The sequence below is a fragment of the Ictalurus punctatus genome, chromosome 29 (genome assembly GCF_001660625.3).
Source record: "Ictalurus punctatus breed USDA103 chromosome 29, Coco_2.0, whole genome shotgun sequence".
Classification (NCBI taxonomy): Eukaryota; Metazoa; Chordata; class Actinopteri; order Siluriformes; family Ictaluridae; genus Ictalurus; species Ictalurus punctatus.
In genome coordinates, this window is record NC_030444.2 from 12,926,822 (window position 1) to 12,949,949 (window position 23,128).

A 23,128-nucleotide genomic window follows, 5' to 3' on the forward strand; every position below is an offset into this window, starting at 1 on the left:
ATGTTTATCTACCACATATGAGGTGTGCACCGATACTAAAATAGCATTTTCAACAAGCTATATTTCATGTTTTTAAACGAGGGATCAAAAACATCTTATTTAAAAATAAAAACAAAACAAAATCTTTACATTAACAATAAGCATTTTTCAGAAAGATGGACAAATGTCTGATAAATAAATACACTCACTTTCTCATAACAGCGATGCCTTTTAAAGTTTGTATCACATAATAATTACTAATAACTTTTTAAAAATTCTGCATAAAGCTAAATCATAAATCCATGCTAACTACGAACAACAACTAACTCATGTACCTTCTTTGCTCTGAACCACCTGAATAATGCATTACAGATGCTTCATATTAAATCATATGCATGTCACCGGTGCACATTTGTTTACCCAGATGCTGGTGTTAGATGACTGACTTATTACTTATTTAAGTAATTCATTTATTCTAGTAACATATAAGAAATTAAAAATTCTAACAACAACAACAACGAGAGCACTATGGGGATTTACAGACCACTACAGTCAGTACATTTACATGGACAACAACAATCCAATATTAACCCGATTAAGACAATACTCTGATTAAGAATCTACCATGTAAACAGCAATTTTTAATTACCTTAATCCGATTAAAGTCACACTCAAAGTAAACACAAATCGAATTAAGACATGTGGAGTACTACTGTTTTAGTCGCATTATCGAGGTGCATTACAGACATGTACACACCTTAATCACACTATTAACGCCATGTGAGAGTTTTCACCGCATTTTGCGACAGGACACATATACATATGGCAGTGCTCAACTGTCTGACGGCAAACAAGAGAGCACGGCTGCGTCCCAAACCGCGTACTTGCCTACCGTAGGACTATGGTAGGAGAAATACCTCCATCTCGGCTACTATACAGATGGTAGAGTACGCGGTTTGGAACGTAGCCCACGGCTTCAAGCAGTTGTCTATTAGCACGTATAGCATGACAAATAATTAACCACACTTGAAGCGTTCATAATTTTTTTAAAATAAAAACACCCAAAACTGCACACGGTACCATAACGAAGACGACCTGTATGTCGATATGTGAAATTCTGGAGGGACGTCGGGGCGCGGTGACGGAATGACGTGTGCTGTTAATCGAATTATGTTCTATAACATGTAAAACGGGTACATGAAAGGAGTATTCTAAAAGCGACTCATGTACACACCTTAATCACAATATTGTCTTACTCAGAGTAAGGTCAATAATTAGATTACTGCTGTCCATGTAAACGTATTCAATGCTATCGTTCTTACAGTATTTGAATAATCCTACCATAAAAGACACGCCTGACATGTTTAGCACAGATTGTTCAGCTGCCTCTGTTTTCCCCCTCTTCTTAATATGTAGGTGCAATCCAAGTGACAGCCCTTATTAAGTGTGGTTAAGACATCCATCCATCTATACCGCTTATCCTTCAGGGCCCCGAGGAACCTGGAGCCTGTCCTAGGGAGCATTAGGCACAAGGCGGGGTACACCCTAGACAGGAATAATCAACTTTCAAAAGAGACCAAAACCATGCAAGTACTCCAAATGGTTCAAGAACAGCTTTAATTTTACTTTGGATAGGTGTTTTAGGCTAATTTTACTTAAACTTAATTGGGGGGGTCTGACACCAGGTCTGTGGTCAACACAAGCTCAAACTTTCCAACTTGTAGATTTATCAATTTATAGTATTTTCCAATTGTATAATTTTTTTTTTTTAAATATAAAGACTGAAAGAGTTATCGGAAGCATAGCGGTGGTGACGTTGAAGTCATGCGACCGTGGTGCATTTCGTTTATAGCCTGACTTTAGTTTTTTACTTCTGGCGATTGTATTTAGGCTTCAAAATTCATAAAAAATTATTTCATTTGTGAAAATTACCTTAATGAAGGAAGAATCATAAACTCTTATTTGGTCATAGAGTTTATTTTCTGCAATAATCTAAAAGCCAACTGGAAAATCCTGTTGGCCTTTTGTCGAGGGAACCAGGGTGACGGTGATTTCTGGGGTGGCCTACAAAAATACATCATCTCTGCAGGATTGACGACTTCTACATTAGTGTCAAACACGAATCTTTTTATGTTAATACAAATATTTATACATGGTAATAAATCTGCTGGAAATAAAAGCAGTTGAATGTGAGAGGACGCCTCTCTCTCTTTTTGCAGAGTTTTCTTTATAAAATATAAATAAATACAATGAGGACAAGCCCAGTACAAAACTTTTTTTTTTATTTTTCATGGCCAAGTTTGCAAAACATCTAGAAAAATATACAACAAAAAGCTTAAATTTTGCACAAACAGAATCCTGTCGAGGAAAAAATGGAACATAAAACAGAAAAGAAAAGAACATTCACATTTTTTCCTCCGTCATCAATAAAACCACATTCTTATCGTTTGTCTTCGTCGTTTTCCTTATGCGGTGGGCGGAGCTTCAGGCCTGCCAGGTCAAGCGTCTGCGCAGTAGCCCGAGTCGTTGGAGAGTTGAGAGTTGGAGCTGCGGTTCGAGGCCGAGTTGTTCCAGATGTCCAGGTTCATGTGGGGGCCGAACGGGTTGAAGCTGGAGAAGTGCTTAGGGGGAAGCGGCTCTGGAGGGAAGGGAGACACCGGAGAGACGGGCACGGAGCGCTCGGCGTGGAAGTGGCTCTGATACGGCTCGCTCTGAGGAGTCCAGATAGAGCCGAACAGACTGGAGGAGATCGGAGACAGACTCCGGGTGCCTGAGAAATAAGGCTGAGAGAGAGAGAGAGAGAGAGAGATTAAAACATAACCTCTAAGATTGCATCTTGGATAACTGTCACTGAATACTTTCCCTTTATTTTCTCACCATCACAGCATCTGCAGTAAATTAGGCTGTGGTTTATGTAAATGACATGCAAATGAGGGCGAATTAGGAATTATGACTGAGAAGGTGACCTATAGAGTGTGTGTCATTCAGAACAATGGAATATTCTGGAAGCTCACCTTGCTGCCCACACAGCTGGTCATGTCCCAAGAGGACGTGTCCTTGTGTGGGGTTTCCTCACTCCAGCTGGCCTGTGTTTGAGTTTCACGGCACGGGAAGCTGTTCTGGTAATGTCCGTTCCCTTAGATGGGCAAAAAAAAAAAAGTATTATGAAATATTCTGTTCCTATTCTAACAGAATGACAGATGCAGGATGGATGGAGAGAGAGAGAGAGAGAGAGAGAGAGAGAGAGAGAGAGAGAGAGAGAGAGAGACTTTTACCTGATGGCATGTAGTTATTTGGGGGGCAGTAGGAATACGGGTTACTGCACTGACTGGCTGCGTTATTCCACAGGAAACTTCTAGAAAGAGCAGATAATAACATAAGATTAACACACACAGCATCCATCCAGCTGGTATCTATTCATCCAACCAACATCCAGCATCCATCCATCTCAAACCTATTTACATCCATCCATCCAGCATCTATGTATAAAACCATCCATCCATCCATCCACTCATCATTTTAACTAGCATCCACACATCCATCAACCCATCTATCACACATCTATTTATCCAGCCAGCATCCATCCATCTAGCATCTATCTCTCGGTTCATGCAACCGGCATCCATCCATCTCAAACCTATTTACCTTCCAAACCAGCATCCATCTGTTAAACTACCATCCATCCATCCTTCCACTCATCCAAATACCATCCATCAAACCACCATCTATCCATCACAGAACTCTTTACATCATTCAAGTACATATCTACATACATCCATCTGCATCCAAGCATCCATCAGTCCATCCACCTCTCTGCATATCTACGCAGCTACCGCCCTTACATCTATTCACGTATCCATTCATTCATACCATTAAGCATGCTAACGGAGTGTGTGAGGTGTGTGCGCCGTACCCGGTAAAGGGGTTGGAGTTGGAGTTCTGGTTGTAAGTGCTGCGTGGTTCTGGCCTGTTGTACCTGAAACCATTGGTCAGAGGAACAGAAGGAGCGGACCACGTCTCCTCCGGCATGTATGCACCACCCATATCTGAGTACGCAACATCGTTCGACATCGGTTAAATACGTCATAGTGGAGATTACGAATCAGTGTCTATCATCACCTATCGTGACCGTCTACAAGGGCACCGACAAAACAACGAGCGCTCACCTGAGCTTCTGTCCACGCCTGCAGCCACGTCGGCGAAACTTGGAGACAGAGCAGGAGTTTCAGGGTTCACGTACAGATTGTTCATGCTGTAACACACAACATTAACGCGACGTTCATTTAACGGAAAATATCGAGCGTAAAACGTGTCATTCGAAATAAAGTGTAACGTGTGGGCAGGAGATCCGGAGATCTCTTTCACACAGAGATCTTGGTGAATCGACATGACGTCTCACTTTTAAATAAAATAAACCTATAAAAAAAAAATAATAATGGTGTCTTTACTGGTTCGTGTTTCTTTTACCTTTGAGTTTTAAAGGTGCAGTTCGCGGGTGGGTAACAATCACGGTCGGCGGTGTACATGTTGTACTGCACTGGATCTCCTGAAATAAACAAATAGTACAATTATGTTACAAAGCAGTGAGAATGGACACACGCGCGCGCGCGCGTGCACGTGGAATATTCCAAAAAGCAGCTATTTGGTGTGCGTCTCACTGTGTCGTGCTCTGCTGGGGTCTTTCTCTCCCTCCACGCTGCTCCAGCTGCCCCATGATCCCCTGCTGGCCCTGACGCTGCCCGACGAGCTGCTCGAATCCGAGCCTGACTCCCACTGAAGCCGTCGCTCTGGGGCCTTCCGCCGGGGTCTGGGCAAACAGATGCCTGAACAGACACACACACACACACACACACACACACGTAACTCACTGCACCTGCATGTGCCTAAAACCCTTCTCATAAAATACAGGATACAAGTCGACGAACCGTGATCTACACTGGCTATACAGTGCTGAATAAAGCATTTCCTCACCGTTTTGTTTAACAGGGCTCTCCACCGCTGCGGCCGCTTTGGGTATCTCCAGCTTCACGCTGGCCGAGTGGTTGCGGATTCTAGCAGTGTTCCGAGGTTCTCTGTACTCGGGTTCCCTCTCGATCTCCGCCACCATCATCACAGCGCCGCTCTCCGGGAGCCTGTAGGTGATATGAATGAATCCGAACGAAGGTTAAGACACGATGAAGACAGGGTTGCGCTCTAAAGGTCCGATCGGGGCTCTCGGGAAGGTTGAGAGGTTGAATCTCAGGACTGTTGATGACTGAAGAAGTCCCTCTGAGTGCTAAGCTAACACGTTTAAAGCAAGCACGTATTAAACCGAATGGTCTTTCTTCAGAGGTCAGCGCTCTCGATAGCATGTCGGTACGTAACTTCGACAAGAAGAATGAAATCACTGTTTTGGCGAGGCGGATATTTCCGGATGACGTGAATTACAGGCTATAGTGTGCGTAAGGTGTTTTTCTTTTAACTTAAAAGTATAAGGTAATGACGCCCTCCAAGATAACAGCCTTTTCCGAGATCGAATCATTTAAGCCTGTGTGTTGGTTACCCAAACAAAATTAGTCGTTAATGCGTTTTCTTAATATTAAGGAAGCTCCGTTTGTGCCAGATGTGAGATTTCGCCCATAGACGGTGCTTCTATAACCAAAACATAACGGACGCTCTTCGATATTTATGTGTTTTTCATTACTGACGGCAGTTTTGAGAGTCCAGTGTGTGAGTCGACTCACCCCGGTACGATTTCGACAGGCTTCCTGCGGTTCTTTCCTGAGGTTTTCTTCGTTTTTGTGTTGAACGTGGACACTGTGAGCTCGGCGTCCTTCTCCGTTCTCTTCTTCTGAGAGCCGTCGCTCTCTCTCGGCTAGACACAAGAAGATCGGGAACACGCGTTAGCTATCGAAATATCACGAATTATAAGCTAAGGCTAAGATCTAAAGGCATACCTCGGTGTCCATGTTTTCCCTTTTTTCCTCGTCTCTCCTTCGGCTGCACCTGCTCTCCACCTGTCTATCAACGTGAGCCTGGGGCATGTGATTGGCTGTTATGCTTTCAGAAAACATAGGAAGCGTTTCCATGGGAAACATATCTCCTGGCAACGTTTTGTCCTCCCTGATCTGCTCTTTCTGCTCTTCCGCGTGGTGTACCGACTCGATTAAAGCTTCGTCGTTATTGTTGTTGTTGTTACAGACATCAGGGTCAGGGTCAAACATCTGTTCCTCTCTCTCTTCATCCATTGGAGGGTTAGAATTAGCATTAGCAGCATTAGCGTTGGCCGCAGAGCCGCTTTTGTATCTGTAAAGGAATGAAACTCGTGACTGTTTTTTCTGAGGCTGGGTGGAGCCTCCGGAGCTCTTTCTGGAGGAGGTTTGGGAACGAGCCGTCCCGTTGGCTAAGGCGGTGGAGCCCCGCCCTTTCCCTTTATCGGAGGTGTGGCTTGAGTCGGAGTAACTTTTGCAGCTGCCTTTGCCTTTACTGCAGGAGGAAAGAAAGAAAATAAATATGTTAACGATGCGTACAGACTTGAAAAGACATTAAAAAAAAATCACTCCAATTTAAACGAGCAATGTAGAGATTTAAAGCGCACCTATTATGGTTTTGAAATGTGCCTAATTTTGTTTTAAAGCTCTCATAAAATAGATTTACACGCATCAGAGGTCGAAAAAACACTTTAACGTGCTCATAATTTAAACTGCAGCATTACCTTTTTTCCTCCCAGTGTCACAAACGACTCGTTCACTGATCCGTTCTAAAGGATTCCTTCTAAACTCCTCCTTTCAGAGAGCATACTCTGCTCTGATTGGTCAGATGTCCCAGTCTGTTGTGATTGGTCTACCTCTGTCAGCGTGTGTCGAAAAGGAAACGCCCACTAACATAACGCGTTTCAGCTCCGTCTGTTCGCGAGCAGCCGATGAAGACCAGAGTTTTTTGTTACCAAATTACGTAAGTTTGTACAGGAAGTAAATCCGGAATTACTAACGAATCATTTCAGCCGTTCAGAACCGGTTCCTTCTTTTGGGAGTAAATGACTCCCAAAGAACTCCCAGAGCACGAACGGCTCTATAACATGCTATGCGAAAGGTAATATTCGAAAAACCATAATAGGTGCGCTTTAAAAGAACGTTACTCAGCGTTTCAATTGAAGACATTCGGAACAAAAAGATCTAAAATGTATTTTTTATTCATTTATTATGGAAATAATCCGGTGTATATAACGCGGCCATTAAAACACAAATTATGTTTATATATGTCTGTACATCTATAACTTACGATAATAACCGTATACAAGCGTATATACATAACACAGAAAACATTTCATATTTACGTTAATCATTAAATATTTTATCAACCTTTTAAAATGATATTAGTATAAATAATAATAATAATAAGGCTAATTTGCAGATTTTCATTTAGAACCCTCTTATTTGCTGTGTCCTGTTTATCGATACGGTTTCGTGATCATATTACGAACGATAATCAAACGGCGTATGGGGAATATCGTGGCATCGTGTGTGTATTAAAAAGCAGAGTGCTGAGTGTTACCTGGTGTTATTAGGAGTGTTATGGCTGCTGATATCACGCGGGTTCGAGTTATGGTTGCTGCGTGGAGTCGGAGTGGAAAACTCTCTCAGGATGTACTGAGCCTGGTGGAAGGCCATGAGACACACTCCGGCCAAAGAGAAGCTAATCACACAACACACAACACATCGTTACACACACTAACTCGAAACTGTCTTGGAATTGTGTCTAGGAGCGCGTGTGTGTCTGAGAGCGCGTCTAACCAGGTGAAGACGAGTGTGACGACCCAGAAGGACTCCTCCCAGCTGGGCCCGGGGACGACCTGAGCGCACAATGGTAGCATGTGGTGTGGCAGAGTGACGTTCAGGGTGAAAGGGAAGGAAGAGCCGCGCTCGGTTATTAACGTCAGATCTCTGATCACCCACGATGACGTGAAGTCTGGAGTGAACCTGGAACGACAGAGTGAGAGAGAGTGAAGGAGAAGAAGCTCCACAGACAGTGAGAACAGTCTGGTCTGTAGTGTCATTTTGAGCTTATTTATTTGAATGTATTACCATTGTACATAAAGTTTCTTTTCTAGCTAGCTTTCGCAGTAAAGACTTTATGACTGCGAGAGTGCCACGTTACTCAGCTAGTTAGTACCAGACGTAAAGACTACAAACATATCTAAAATAAAAAGATGTCTCTCGGAAATCCTGCCACGTTAGTGATTAGCTCAATAAACGAAACATAACCACGCCCTCCTTGGCGTAGCGGTGGGTGTCGCTCGTGTAAACGTACGAGATGGTGATCTCGGAGGAAGAGTTGTAGTCGACACGGAAGGACCGGCACTGCAGCACCTCGAAGCCGAAGCCCTGGCATTTATAGCCGTTAATGTTCATGGACATGACGGTGAGAGGAAGCTCGCCTGCGTTCTCCACTTTAAAACTCTTCTGGATGGCGAACAGAGGCTTGCTGAGGTGACCGCGCAAACCTGAGAGACACAACAGCCATAAGACGGCGGATTCAAACCGCAATGCACTGCACCAGGCGCTAATAGAGTTCATAAGTGACCGAGTGTCAGTCTCACCGTCTCGGCACTCCATCAGGGTGGACTGAGGAACGTTAAAGCGCAGCGACGCCCCAGGACCGGGCAGTTTCCCGCCCACACGCAGGAGCTCCTTCGCCCCAAATCCTTTCACCAAGACCAGGTCGAAGACCGTCAAGTTATTCCTGGGAAAAGAGTAGAAGGGGAGTCACATACACTATCGTTCAAAAGTTTTGACACACTTATTCTTTATTTTCATTTTTTAAAAATCCGCCTTTTTACAATAACAATGATGATAAAGTCATCAAAACTCTGGAGTAACACAAATGGAACTATGGGAATTACGCTGTGATAAAAACTCCAAAATAAATATCAAATCATTTAGTATTTTTGCGTCTTCAAAGTACACGCCCTTTTTCGCCTAGAAATTTCCAGAAACGTATTCTTGGCGTCTTCGCACCCGATTTCTCGACGAACTTCCCCGAGATGCTTTTTAAACCGTATTAAAAGGAGTTATCGGCTGCTTTTCGGGATATTCCGCTCCGAGTCGTCCGTTTAAATAAAAAAAAAAAAAAAAAAAAAAAAAAAAGTAAATAAAATGCTAGTTTTCTAATGAAAGAAACGAATACGTCGGCACGATTATATTCGTGTCTATGACACCGATCTCACACATTTAATCATACCCCTACAGATCAAAAGCTTTTTAAGATCGGTCGAGTGTCCACAAACTTTTGACCGGTAGCGTGTGCGGGTAATTTTTTTTTATTTATAGTTATTTATTTATTTATTCATAATAATAAAGTTATATAACATAACTGTTACTCTAGAATGACATCACAGATCCGGATTATTAACGTTAATATTGCTGCTGGAAAACGAAAAATAAAGGCGATCCTGGACATACCTGACGAGAAGAATGGAGGTGACAGGTTTGTGTTCGGTGGGCGTGTATGCTACGGAAACACTCCTCGTCTCCCACGGCTGCAGTACGATCCTCTGCACTCTGCCGCTCCGGTGAACCTCCCGAGACTGAACACGTGAACAGCAGCAGATTTCATTTACAGTCCAGAGGCTATATAGTGTACGCTTCCATTACTTATTAACCCCGTTAGACACCTAGTGCCGAATGCAACCGAATACAGGGCGGACATTTCGGTCATTTAATTTCTCGACAAGGTATTTCTCTTGACAAAACGTTTGTCCGGTTGACATTTGAATCGTTATACTGCCGGACGGATAAAAACCGATCGTTACCTTCGGATCGGTCGGGAGCAGAGAAAACTCCGCTGTGGTGATGTTCACTGACAGAGGACTGATGTTAAACCTGGAAAGGTTATTCAAGTACGTTTATTAATAACAGAATAAACCTCAGGGAAACGTTCTGTCAGATATCGCTGAATTAATAAAGCAGAACGCGCGTGCGCGTGTGATTACGTACCACTTGGTGAGAAGATCTAACGCTTCAAGCGGAGCCGGATAGGAGGAAAGGGTTCGGATCTCCACGGAAACCGCAGAACCGGTCGGGTTTTTCAGGGTGAAGTTTTTAATCTGAGGAAACGAGCATGAAGGGGTGAGTTTAATTTCTTCAATAATTCCACAGGGAGAACTGAAGTCCGAGTAGAACTTTAAAGGCTTAGGTAAGAATGATGAGGTGTGTGTGTGGGTGTGTGTGTATACATACCTTGCTCTCATTGACTGGTGTTGCTCCAAAATCTAGAGCGGTAGCATGTTCAGTGGGAAGCCTGGGCCATCTACACACACACACACCACAAAAAGAGAGGGAGTATGTATTATATAGTGTAAGAGTCAAATAGAGCACAATGAACAAGTGTGTGTGTGTGTGTGTGTACCTGCAGGAGAGCTCTTTACTACGGTGCCAGCGGCTGCAAAGCGCCGAAGCCAAACTGCTGTCTGTCTTCCACAAAGAAGAAAAGGATTCTGGGAGGAGAGACTGCTGCCACTCAAAACGCCCTGTCACACACACACACACACACACACACACAGAGAGAAAGAGAGAGAGAGCAAAGAGAGATTATTGTGTGAGCTTAGACACCCACCCACACACACCCCCACCCCAAAAGCGCGTTGTACTTGTGTACATTTAAGTGTATACACGTTGTGCATTGACTCTCGTTATAATTACAGTAAAAAAATTGATGACCTTCTTAACTCACCGCTTCTGGAGAGGCGGAGAGGACAGAGCTGTTCACACTCACCACCGCCCTCAAACACCACCTCGCCCCTCTGAAAAGAGAGAGAACGAGATATTAGCACTATTATTACAGAATTCATTATAATATCTAGGAATAAACTCTGACCTTTGACCCTGTGGATGAGGCGTGTACACGCAGCTCCAGCGAAAAGCCCAGGCTGGTGCTGATTGTTACCACAGCAACCACGTTGACAGGCAATGTTTTGTTGAGGAGGTGGAGCTTCAGCAGTTTCCAGCACCCAGAGGCCGCGCCCACTGACTTGCTGACGTTTACGATCTACAGAAGGGTAAACGTAGACGTGGGGTTTTACTTTAACACCGGACGTCGTGCCTGACGTTTAAGGCATGCGCCATTTAAGACCCGCCCATAAACCCGCAGAAGCGAAACGTGCACGAGGATTCACGCAAAAGCAAAGTAAACAAACGTCGTTTTGTTAAGTACGTTGCTGTTGTTACCTTGAAGAGCCGAGGCGAAGGCTGGCTCAGGGAGACGTTGGTGATGGTGAAGCTCAGACGGAGCGGGTTAATGAGCCACAATTCCACCTGATCCACCGCACTTTTCCGCGTCTGTACGAACTGAAACCAGTCAGCAGAATCACTGAGCCTACAGAGAGAGAGAGAAAGAGAGAGAGACAGACAGAGAGAGAAAGAGAGAGACACAGTGAGAGAGAGAGACATAGAGACACAGTGAGAGAGAGAGACATAGAGACACAGTGAGAGAGAGAGACATAGAGACACAGAGAAAGAGAGAGAGACTTGAGCTTTTAATATCATACAGGCCAAGCAGTCTATTATAGTCAGACAGACAGATCAAAACCGAGACAGACAGTCAAAGGACAAACACAGACAAACAGAGACAAAAAAAACAGACAGACAAAATCAGAAACAGAAAGACAGATATGCAGAGAGAAAGGAAGCACGCAAATACACTGACAGAAACACAGATAGACAGCTTGAGAGAAACAGACAGACAGACAGCTGGACAGAAACTGACAGACAGACAAACGCAGAGACAGAAAGGCAAGCAGACAGGAATATAGCTTCAAACAGGATGGACAGGCAGATGGAAAGACACAGCCGGAAAGATAGACAGAGAGAAACAGACAGACGAAAAGACAGACAGGCAGATGGAAAGACACAGACAGGCAGACAGAGACAGATAGACGGGAAGACACAGAGAGACAGACAGACATAGAGAAACAGCCAGACTAACAGACAGACAGACCGGTTTTTCAAACAGTCAGAGAGCTGTGCGTCTCACACCTGTGTGTGTGCTGTAGCCAGGGAAACATGTTCACGCTGATGTTGCCCAACATCTGCACACTGATCTGACTGGTGCATTTTTTACTTTGAGACGATAAAGATCCTGAAATCACACAGGCAAAAAAAACCCCAAATCAACCAAGTAAACAAAAACAAAACAACAATAAACAAACAACAGCATTCGGTCATGCTGAGTCGCATCCAGCCTGAGTTTTCACTCCACTCGAGCATGGCGACGATCTGAATATGCAAAGTGCCGGAGCTGAAAATAAACCCCGTGTGATTAGTTACTCGGACGACAGACGAGTCTGACGACATGAGGCGTTAATTAAATCCGAAATAGCGGTCAGTAACACTGTGCTACATCGGCAAACAGTTAACTAAAAAAACTCTTTATATAGGGCATTTAGAAACTAAACGAGGCTCCGAGACAAGAATACAGAAAGTGTGTTTGGACGACGTTTGTGTTCCCATGATAAAACGCCGCGCTGTATATGTGAAGAACTCACGTCTGCAGGACAGCGTGGCCACCTGAGTGAGGTTACTGGCGGAAGCTTTCAGCGGCGTGTGGCTGATTTCTACAGAGATGTCCGTCCTTGACAAGATCTGGATTTCCTGTGAAGATAAAACACATCCCTGTTTCAATCATGCCAATATAGTTCACTATTGTCAATTTCCTGTTTGCCTACTTCCTGTCTCCAATCACATACTACGGCCTAACACTTACACAGCGTATTATTTAGTGTTTACATTTTTGTTTTTTAAACCCCACACAAACACCCTTCTGATCCCAACAGGGATAAGTTAATGAATATGGGTTTAAAAAAAACTTTTTTTTTCAACATTTTGTATCACGTAAACTGTTCACAGCTTTATAAAAATATTTATATTCGAGTTGTTAATACAATAATACAGGTTCTTAAGTTACTGAGCCTAACATTATGACATGAACAACTTCCTAATAGTGTGACTGGCATCGGTTTACATTTCGTCTGGGAGCTATAAATGAACGAATGATTGAACAAACAAACAGACAAACAAACAAATAAATAAATAAACAAAAAGATTATGCATTTGCATCCAAATAATATATGCCCCGTATTCGTTACATGCTTAATTATTTCGTTATAACTATAACGAAAAGTATTCCTTTTTTTTTTTTTAGAATGAATCATAAATCACTAAATCGCTCCTTTTCAGTGTTGGTGAGAAACGCGGGAATGAAGCCACGCCTACATTCGCTTCTACGGTGAGGTTAAAGGTAAGAGCACGCCGGAGTCCGTATAACTCGGTCGTATAATTTCGCTCCCTCGTTCTCCCACGCACTGTCGTCATTATACTTTCGCTCGGAAGTAATACATTTTTTCGTCATGTTAACAATGTTATTAAACGTCACGCTCGTTGAATCATAAAAGTCACGTTATAAGAATTGCTTGTAAATTCCTTATACGTTTTCACAATACAAACATCGAATTCATGCTAAGCGAATATCGGCCGTCGTGCTCTCCATGTGCTTCGAGGGTTTCCTCCGCCAAGTCCGAAGACATGTGTTGCAGTCTGCCTGGCATTTCTATATTGTCCGTAGTGTGTGAGGCGAGTGTGTGTGCGATTGCGACCTGTGATGGGTCTGCACCCTGTCCAGGGTGTCCCCCGCTTCGTGCCCTGAGTCCCCTGGGAAAGGCTCCAGGCTCCCCGCGACCCTGTGTAGGATAAGTGGTACGGAAAATGGATGGATGAATGGACGGATGGACGGGTATGAGTATCGGCCCTGAAGAAAAATACAACGGGTCGACCCCTAACGAGCAGCGGTTCGAAATGACGAGGCTTCACGTGTCCTGGAGGAAACCCGTGATGGGTTTCCTCACACCAGTGTTGCCAGCTGTGGTATGAACAGGGGAGGCCTGAGATGAAACTGGCTAAGACAAATAAATAAATAAATAAACAAATAAAAACCAAACCAAAAACTGCGACCAATCCTAATAAAAAAAAAAAAGACTTTGCATTAACATTCTAAGAACAAAATGTACTTTATTCGTTAAAAAATGTCTAATTATTTCTTTGAACTGTACTTCACATGTCCTAACAAATGCTAAGTGGGGCTCAGCGAGATTTTGGTCATGTAATAACTACAAACATTCTGCCAAAGTAAATGGTGATATAATTCTGACAGACATAATTAACCCACTCGACTTCGCCATATTACTGAACCACGTCCTCTTTATTTGTGCACTGACCTTGACAAAGAGCTGTTTGACCCCTGAGTTCAGCATGTACACTCCTATTTTTGGATCTGAGGATGGGGGGGGGAAAGAAGAGCAAAACCAACATTTACTCTCTAACATGCAACCAAAAGCACAAATAACACACCACAATGTGCCACATGAGGGCAGCACCGGGCCACACGATTTCTGAGAAAGGGGAGAAAAATCAGCAGAACAGGACTAACACACAAGTGAGATCTGGTTTCGGAAATAAATCTACATCGGATCACAGTGCATTCTGGGTAAGCTGTCGTACTGAAAGATAAAGTTATGTAGCGGTACAGTACAAAGGCCCAGAGTTTTGAATAAAGGAGAAATAGAAAGAAGAAGTGGTCTAGGCCGTGTCGAAGGCGTGAGATTACGTACATGAGACGCCCCCTGGTGGAGGCAGGACGAGCAGCACCATGATGTTCTCCAGCACATAGGGCTTCAGTTTATCCAGGTGAGCCGGCCTCTCACCTCGCTCGGACAGACTGATCTGGACAGAGAGACGTCCTTCGTCCTCTGCCCCAAAACACGAGCCCTGAGAGAAAGAGGAAAATAAAAGGAGAGAGACTGATGATCAGAAGGGAACAGACAGATAGAGATCTCTCTCTCTCTCTCTCTCTATATATATATATATACATATACATATATTTAAAATAATACAAGACAGTTAAATTCCAAACAATAAAGACAGAAAGAGAGTGTCTGTATGAGCTGTTTTTTAGAGAGACAAAGCAGCTCCAAGTTTCCACTTGCACAAGTTCATAAAAAGAACATGTGTTTCGAGGAAGTTGAAAATCCTGTCTGCTTAGCGCTCCTCACATAAAATACTCCCTCTAAAAGGGAACATCATTTGAAGTACACTTAGTAAAAGCCTAACAGAAGCAATGGCAGCTCTTAAGCTCTCGGCCTGCTGACGTAATAAGACGCTAAATTTGAACTGTGTAGAACGTGAGAACGTGTGGAACAGGGCGACGATCTGAAACGGGCACTGACAGATTAACACCAAGCAGAGAAATTTATACATTATCTCCACACTACATCAGTGCACTGAGGTTAAGGAACTGTAAATGATTAACGGTTCGTAGTGACACGTGTGTGTGTGTGTGTGTGTGTGTGTGAGGTACCTGTGGGTGAGCATAGAGAGCTTTGGGAAGACTGCAGTCTAACAGCAGTCCCAGGATGGTAATATTTAAAGCATTTTCCTGTGAAGAAAAAAATAAAATTCATAATAATAATAATAATAATAATAATAATAATAATAATAAGCCAACAATCTCAGTAGATCTCCATGATTTTGGAGTAACACTGTGCGCATTTTTTATCAGAGACAGAAAGAAGGAAAGAAGAAACACGACACATGGCCCAAGCTTTTATGTCATTCTGTGATCCAAAAATAACAGAAGAAAAGCAGCGCTTCACAAGCTACATTTAAATTGAAATGTTTTGTTTTTTTTTGTGAGGGGAAGCCGCACCAAAATACGAGACGAAAAAGGAAAGCACATCCTCACTGAGCTGAGAGCGTGGGGAATTCCTCAGCATACACCGTGTCTTCAGGGGCTGCTGGTTTTTGGAGTTTAGGGAACCAGGAGTTGCAGATTTAATAAAAATAACATTAAAAACTAATTAATTCTCAGCTGAATATTCAGCATTGTGATTGCGGGACTGAGGGCTGCGTAATCTGGCTGCACAGTTCATCAGTTAACACTAACCCTAACCAATACCCCTAACAAACCACTAACCCTTAACCCCACATAACCTTAAATAACCCTAACCACACATAACCCTAACCCTACGTAACCCTACATAGCCCTACGTGACACTAACCCAACGTAACCCTAACCCTACCCCGCCATAACCCACCCTAACCGCAACCCTAACCCTACACATACCCCTAACCCACCATAACCCTGACTAACCCCAACCCAACCAGAACCAACCCTAACTCTACATAACCCTAACCAACCCTACCCGTATCGAACCCTAAACTCCTTGGTGAGTTTAGATATAATTATTAGGGATGCACCGAAATGAAAATTCTTGTCCGGTGCCGAAACCGAATATGATGAAAAACTTGGCCGAATACCGAACACGTTTTTTCACGTTTTTTCCATTTATTTTACCATATTTTTCCCACCATTGCATAAATTAAATAGTCAAAATGTGTTTTTTACTAGTTTGTCTTGCTTTTCAAGGAAAAAAATCAATTACAAAAACTACAATTTCAAAATATTTATTTAACACTGAACATTTTTTTTTTCTTCATTCCAGCAGGCACAGGCTACCAACAAGGCACAATATAACTTTAAATAAATAAATTAGTAAAATAAAAATATTTGTACGTGGTCATCTTTGAGCCCCTTGAATAGCCGATGTTACGCCTAGAACTGACTGCTGAAAGAATGGAACACTCTGAAGCTGACAACAAAAACGTGCATTGACAAGAGCGCAGGAAATGGTTCTATTCGGTTCTACACGGCTGATGATATTGGGGATATATACCGCTCGCGTCCCTGTACACCTCGCGGAGTATTAGAGTAGATATAGTGTAGTTAGACACGTCGTTAATGTTCTGTTCCCTAAATAAATACGTCTTTACCTGCTTCCGTACTCTACTCCCTTATGTCTCGCGACGTGACGGAATACTCCGGAAAGAAACAAAACAAACGCACGTGTCCACAGTAAACAATGTCACGGTTGTCAACATCCGAAGAGCATGCGCTCGTGCACGTAGCTCGTAGCTTTTCACTTATTCGGCTTTTTTTTTTTTTTTTTTTGCTATTTTTGGCTGGATAATTTCGGTTGCAGAACATTCGGTGCATCCCTAATAATTATAGATATATCTATGACATATTTATGTTCATTGATCGGCGCATTAACTCTCAAGCCCACATATATATTTAAACTGTATGATTTGGTAGCATAGTGTAGTTTATATGTGTCAGTCGGTTGTCTGACTCGCTTTATATTTTAGCATTTAGAAAGAAATTAGCATTCGTATGTGACCGAATACCAGTCTTACCTCAATTAACCTGACGGAGAAAAGTTTACAACCTACAAGTTCTTAGATCTGCAAAATAATTGCGATGATCAATACATTCAAGCTCTATAGAAGCAGGTTTGAGCATTTTATATATTGCAAGATCTTTTCACTTCTTAAAATAGCATGTGTTGTATTTTGTAAGATTTACGATGGCGTGTGCTGCTGAATCGCCAGCTCTGGCCAGGTTTCTTTCAAGCTTTCACGACAGAATTACAGGAAACGTATAATATTTATCCAGAATAAGGACACTTCAGCTGACTCTCGGGAGCACGAACGTCGCCTGATTAGGCGGTCTCGTCCTGATTGGAACGCAAGGAACATTTCAAGGGTGGAATACAGAAATATAACCGACGACACGACGTCGTTTTACACAGTAGCCCATTTACAGCTAATTTTGTCTACACTTATTCACATCATGTGCAAGTGAAATACAGCGGCGTGCAAAAGGTGGCTAATAAACAAACACTGGCATGAAAACAGATGCAGATATAAAGCCACAACAACAGCTCAGTGTGTGTGTGTGTGTGTGTGTGTGTGTGTGTGTGTGTGTGTGTGTGTGTGTGTGTGTGTGTGTGTGTGTGTGTGAGGTCAGATATCTGGTTCACACAGACAGAGGCGGTAACTGACATTTTGAAACTGTATCAAGCTTCCTGTGGTGCCTGCATCACGCCAACGTTTACTTTTAAAAATCGAGAGGGGTGTAGCGTGTGTGTGTGTGTGTGTGTGTGTGTGTGTGTGTGTGTGTGTGTGAGAGAGTCCGGAAGCGGAAAAAGAACATTGATGGTGACTTTCTGATAGAGCGTTTACAGGTCTAGCGCATGTTATGCATAAGTGCACGTGCAAGTGTGTGTGTGTGTGTGTGTGTGTGTGTGTGTGTGTGTGTGTGCGCGCATACATGCATTCAGGCTTTTGCGAGGACCACAATAAATACAGCTTTTATGTATATATATAAAAAAATAATAATAATAATAATAAAAAAAAAAGGTTAAAAGAGGATTTTCGGGTACCGAGGTCAAGGATAGGGTTTGGTTTGGGTGTATGTATATTCAGAAATTATTTCACCAACACAACAAAGATAGACAAACCAGCAGTGTGTGTGTGTGTGTGTGCGTGTGTGTGTGCGTGTGTGTGTGGCTGGTTCTGACAGTAAAGTGGAAGATTTGAATGAACCCTACCTGAGTTTGTGTGAGTTTAATGCTTTGTATATGTGGAAATATGAGAACGCTGTCTTTCCTCGGCACATCCTTTACCGATACAGTGTTCACACCGACGCCAGAAACCTGACACACACACACACACACACACACACAGACAGAGAAATCTATCAGAAGACCGTTCTCACATTGAAATATTACTGTACAATTTATTCATACGGTGTTAGCTGATAGATGCGTGTCGATAAACATGAACATGCACAATGATAATAAATTGAAGCTGATGATGAAAACATGCAGGTTCTTTAATAAAATATGACCCTAAAGACAACGAGTGATTCCGTTACCGCACAGGGGACACGTAAAAATAAATAACTTACACTATGCTGTCAAATATTTGAACATATCTATTATCGATACTCCACTAAAAACTTGCGATTTGCAATCCGAGGCGTTTTTTTTGAGGAAAAATACCGAAGTCGGCGAAATCGCGAACGCACGAAGTTGTATTGCGTGCTCTTTCACGGTGAGGTTTGTCGATAAACTAGACCTTTATTTGCTGTACTCGTGAATCGAAGCGCGATGACGTCGCGTGGCGCGTCTCGGCCCGGATCTGCGGGAAATCTGTGGTAATTTTAATAAAATGATATTTGCAAGCCAAGTTATCGCAGATCGCTCACGCGCTACGCGTTTTTATTTCCAGTCACTATCGTATCGTGTCTTCATGGGTGTTCGTAGCGGTGTGTTCGCGCGATGTTTTCCTATCGGTCCCTGACTTTTCAGACAATGACGTGTATAACGTTACCGTAACAACCACGAGCGTGTTAATCGATCAGACCTGCTAAGTTAGCTTCTGAAAGTGCGAAACGTTTCCAGGTACACGACCGTCCTCTAACAATTTGCCGCGATCGGTCCAAAAGTTTCGGCTGGGTTTAAAACGCGAGTCGTACAGCGCGTCCTAACAAACGCCGGACCGGGTCTTACATTTAACGTAAAAGGACTAGCTGTAATCTGAAAATCGGTTTTCGTTCGAGTCTCGTAACATAAAGAACAAACAGTACCTTCGTTCTTTTTAACGTCCTTGACTACGGCGACGTCGGACAGGGTTTACGTTATCGCTATTTTGATGAGACCGTGATGCCCAACTCACCTGGTACGTTATCACCCCGTGGGTTGATGTGTTAATAAATAACGAATTTGCTACATTGCCCTCCTCTCTTGGGAGGAAAATGAGTTTAAAAGATGTCTTCCCTCTGGGTGGGATCACCTGGGACACAACAGAGAGGGGGGGAAAAAAACAAACAAACAAACAAATCCATTCATTATTCAGGAAAAATCATCGACAGTATATTCCACACTATCTAACTTAACAAAGAAACATCGTCAGTTATCTATTTCTTTGTTTTTAACGGAACCCGTACTTCCTGGTTAGGATGGAGATCAAGATTGTAGTAAAAAACAACCAGCAATGCAACAGCAATACTAACGGGACAAAAACTACACAAGGTGCTTCAGTTTAGGATTAAAGGGAGTACAGAGTATTGATGTTTACAGGAGGAAATAAAAACGCCCGCTACGTTAAAGCATCCTCATGGCGTCTTACAGTCCGAACATGGCCTGTAACTCGTAATTATAGACAATAACATTCTGATTAGATTTCAGCTGAGCGTTTTGTTGATGCCTTCCTGCTCATGAAACCGATGAGGTTTTGCTCAGTTCCGCTCTGAGGTTTCAGTCTGGCACGTCTGCCAACAAAAGCCACTGGTTTAACTGGTGACATGGAGAAAAAAAAATAAAAAATAAATAAATAAATAAATAAACGGCGGTCATTAATTTCATCTCTATGACTAGATGATAATTAGGATAAATAATGTAAGTGATGTTTTTCAGGCTCAGGGTTAATACACTGTACTTAACATATCAGACAAAAAGGATAAAAACAGCATTCATTCCACGGGTTCATTTCTACAGACGACGCCTGGCCATAAGCCCCGCCTCCAACACAGTGTACAGAGGCACAGTGGACCATATAAACAACCGGGATTGCTCCGATTGGCTGCTGAAAGCTGAAAGAGTGTCTACACTTAAAGATCTGATCTGATCCGTCTTTAATCTGGAATTTAACTTTAAAATAGCTGATCAGATATTGACGTTAAAAAAAAAAAAAAAAAAAAAAAAAGTGGGCAGGTCTAAAGGTTCACTATGGAAGAGATGTTGGAAAGAAATCTCGGGCTCTTGCTTGTGGGTCCTGGAGATGTTAGAATAGAGGGGGGGGGGGGGGGGGGGCACAGGGACAACGATAAAAAGACAGAAAGAAAGAATGAAAGAAAGAAAGAAAGAAAGAGGGAGCAAAAAGAGAACAGTGCGAGAGAGAGGGAACAGAGACAAAGACAGACAGATGGAAAGAAAGAGGCAGGAGAGAGAGAGAGAGAGAGAGAGAGAGAGAGAGAGAGAGAAGACAGAAAGACAGAGGCAGAAAGACACACCCACTCACCCGTCTGTGGAAGGCAGGCATATGAAAGTGTGAGCTGGACGTGAAGACGGACTGCAGCGTGACCGGCAGCTCCGCACTCGGGTTATGAATATAGATGGTCTCAGCTCGTGGGATACCTACAGGCCTACACACACACACACACACACACACACACACACACACACACACACAAACAAGATCCATGTTAGTGTTGCTCAATCTGACTTGATGGTGGTGCAACGTAGTTGGCTCATTTCGACACACACCTTATAGAAATCAAACTGGTGCTATATTATTATTATTATTATTATTATTATTATTATTATTATTATACTACATTACTGGGTCACACCTATGGCTTCTCACAAACTTGTGAACAAAAGTACAAACACACAGAATTTTTACTCATTATACCACAGTGCTGCTGAATTCTCGATTCTGATTGGCTGACAGATGTTCTTAACTCAACCGCATTACAGTTCCATATCACTTCGCCAAGTTAACTGAAATAACGGGAAAGTTAGCCTACTGTCCACCACATCAGGAGGTGGTAATGAGGCCCCTTGAGCCATTGATACGCGGTTATTGGACAGAGAGAGACAGAGAGACTTTCAGTCAGTTTAATGGCCGTGTATGGTCAAAAGTTTGGTCTTGTTTATATCGGGGGGGGGCCTAAATGGTTAAGTGCTAGCTAGCTAGCTAAATCGTTAGTCTCAGTCGCTGGGTAGTTTAAACTCGGCATCAGTAATGTAATGTCCGGTTGCCCAGCAACAGTGTTCTCAGTGTGTGTTCAGCTCAAGTTGAAAAAACAGGAATTCACAATCTCATCATGCCATTCTTGCATCATTATCCATGTGTGTTTATGTGTGTGTGTGTGTGTGTGTGTGGACAGTAAACAGGAAGAAGAACATAGCTGCTGGAACAAAAGGGATGATGAAATTGAGCAAAGGGACAGAATAAGGTTGTGCTTGTTTTCTCTCCCTCTCTCTCCGCTGAAGAAAACACTGATCTAGCAAATGCTCAATTGAGACTTCATAAACACCAGCGATGAAACAGTGCCTTATAACTCGGTCATCCTGTGTGTGTGTGTGCGTGACAACACATGATTCATCGCAGACGTCGTCATCAGCAAACCCCCCCCCCCCCCCCAAAAAAAAATCATCCAGCCGTCTCTACACTTTCACACGGAAACGATTTGTGATGTAAAAACAACACCGCCGCCGCAGTAGCGTGTGGGCTGTGTTCCAAATCCAACAAATCGGCTCTTTTTAGAGCTCGATGGGGAAGTCATGATCCTCACTCAGCTGTGGGAAAATATTCGACATATTTGGTCAACTTTATCGACATGACGCACGTCCTGACCGAGCAAACCGTTTCGCCCTGTCGTCAAGTGTGCCAATATATAAATATCTCGGGAGGAAAAATACAGAAAATGACGTGCGGGTGTTAAAATACGACAAATCGGAAATAGTCTCCGATCTCTGAGCCTGAATCGAAAACGCTGTTCCTTTTGGGCATATAAAGTTCTCCGCATGTTGTACAAGGTCGCTATGTCGTACCCTAGGTAGTAAGCAGGTATAGTGAATAGAACCCCATTTGGGATTACACCTAACCTGAACGTAGTGGATTAAAACAAGTGGATCGCGCATAGCATAACCCTACTGTACATGGGGAACCATAAACTCCACCATGAACATCTCAGTGGAACCAGTCCACCGTGGATGTGTCCGAAACCACACAGTCCACTTCATCCACAAGCCACACTGCTTGGACACTATCTGCTGCGGTGAACTGTTGGATTCCCCCACTGATTCTGAAAAGAAGACTGCAACATTTAGTGGACAGGGTGTGGCACATGTCTGTACTGTACAATGTGCATCTGAAAATAAAGCCTCCGTGTGTGTGTGTGTGTGTGTGAGAAGTTGTTTAAATTTAGAAGGACACTATAAAAATGCCAGTCACTTACTGAGTGCCAAAGTCCAGCGTGGACGGTTGGAAGCGGACGGGTCTCCCGCTGTCCCGCACGTAAAACGAGGAACTGAAAGAAAGAATACCAATATCAATAACACTAACTTAGAACGCAAAACATACACACTGTAGTTGTGTGGTACTTTTTGTTCCACTGAATCATTAACATTCATGCAGCTTAGACCAGGGGTTCTCAGTTTTTTGCGGGGACATCTTGAATTGTACAGTAATGGACTTTATTGTATATGTAAATT

General features: G+C 43.0%; 1 protein-coding gene across 2 annotated transcripts in view; it reads right to left on the minus strand.

Moving 5' to 3' along the window:
- Nucleotides 1-2,244: 2,244 nt before the first annotated feature.
- tmem131l (transmembrane 131 like) overlaps nucleotides 2,245-23,128 on the minus strand; it is a 40,229-nt gene continuing 19,345 nt past the window's right edge. For both annotated transcript variants that reach the window (XM_017461070.2, XM_047152252.2), the window contains exons 4-34: nucleotides 22,873-22,944; nucleotides 20,928-21,051; nucleotides 19,584-19,700; nucleotides 18,455-18,559; nucleotides 15,364-15,441; nucleotides 14,618-14,774; nucleotides 14,225-14,280; nucleotides 12,500-12,605; nucleotides 11,991-12,093; nucleotides 11,184-11,331; nucleotides 10,834-11,004; nucleotides 10,690-10,759; nucleotides 10,366-10,486; nucleotides 10,197-10,266; nucleotides 9,954-10,063; nucleotides 9,770-9,839; nucleotides 9,420-9,544; nucleotides 8,558-8,700; nucleotides 8,269-8,461; nucleotides 7,752-7,937; nucleotides 7,513-7,653; nucleotides 5,916-6,444; nucleotides 5,703-5,833; nucleotides 4,951-5,111; nucleotides 4,638-4,802; nucleotides 4,447-4,525; nucleotides 4,146-4,231; nucleotides 3,893-4,025; nucleotides 3,255-3,334; nucleotides 2,994-3,115; nucleotides 2,245-2,762 (exon numbers count right to left, since the gene is read on the minus strand). In XM_017461070.2, the coding sequence (XP_017316559.1) occupies nucleotides 2,478-2,762; nucleotides 2,994-3,115; nucleotides 3,255-3,334; nucleotides 3,893-4,025; nucleotides 4,146-4,231; nucleotides 4,447-4,525; nucleotides 4,638-4,802; nucleotides 4,951-5,111; nucleotides 5,703-5,833; nucleotides 5,916-6,444; nucleotides 7,513-7,653; nucleotides 7,752-7,937; nucleotides 8,269-8,461; nucleotides 8,558-8,700; nucleotides 9,420-9,544; nucleotides 9,770-9,839; nucleotides 9,954-10,063; nucleotides 10,197-10,266; nucleotides 10,366-10,486; nucleotides 10,690-10,759; nucleotides 10,834-11,004; nucleotides 11,184-11,331; nucleotides 11,991-12,093; nucleotides 12,500-12,605; nucleotides 14,225-14,280; nucleotides 14,618-14,774; nucleotides 15,364-15,441; nucleotides 18,455-18,559; nucleotides 19,584-19,700; nucleotides 20,928-21,051; nucleotides 22,873-22,944 (4,237 nt within the window). In that variant the 3' untranslated portion in view covers nucleotides 2,245-2,477. The remainder of the gene's footprint in view (nucleotides 2,763-2,993; nucleotides 3,116-3,254; nucleotides 3,335-3,892; nucleotides 4,026-4,145; nucleotides 4,232-4,446; nucleotides 4,526-4,637; nucleotides 4,803-4,950; nucleotides 5,112-5,702; nucleotides 5,834-5,915; nucleotides 6,445-7,512; nucleotides 7,654-7,751; nucleotides 7,938-8,268; nucleotides 8,462-8,557; nucleotides 8,701-9,419; nucleotides 9,545-9,769; nucleotides 9,840-9,953; nucleotides 10,064-10,196; nucleotides 10,267-10,365; nucleotides 10,487-10,689; nucleotides 10,760-10,833; nucleotides 11,005-11,183; nucleotides 11,332-11,990; nucleotides 12,094-12,499; nucleotides 12,606-14,224; nucleotides 14,281-14,617; nucleotides 14,775-15,363; nucleotides 15,442-18,454; nucleotides 18,560-19,583; nucleotides 19,701-20,927; nucleotides 21,052-22,872; nucleotides 22,945-23,128) is intronic.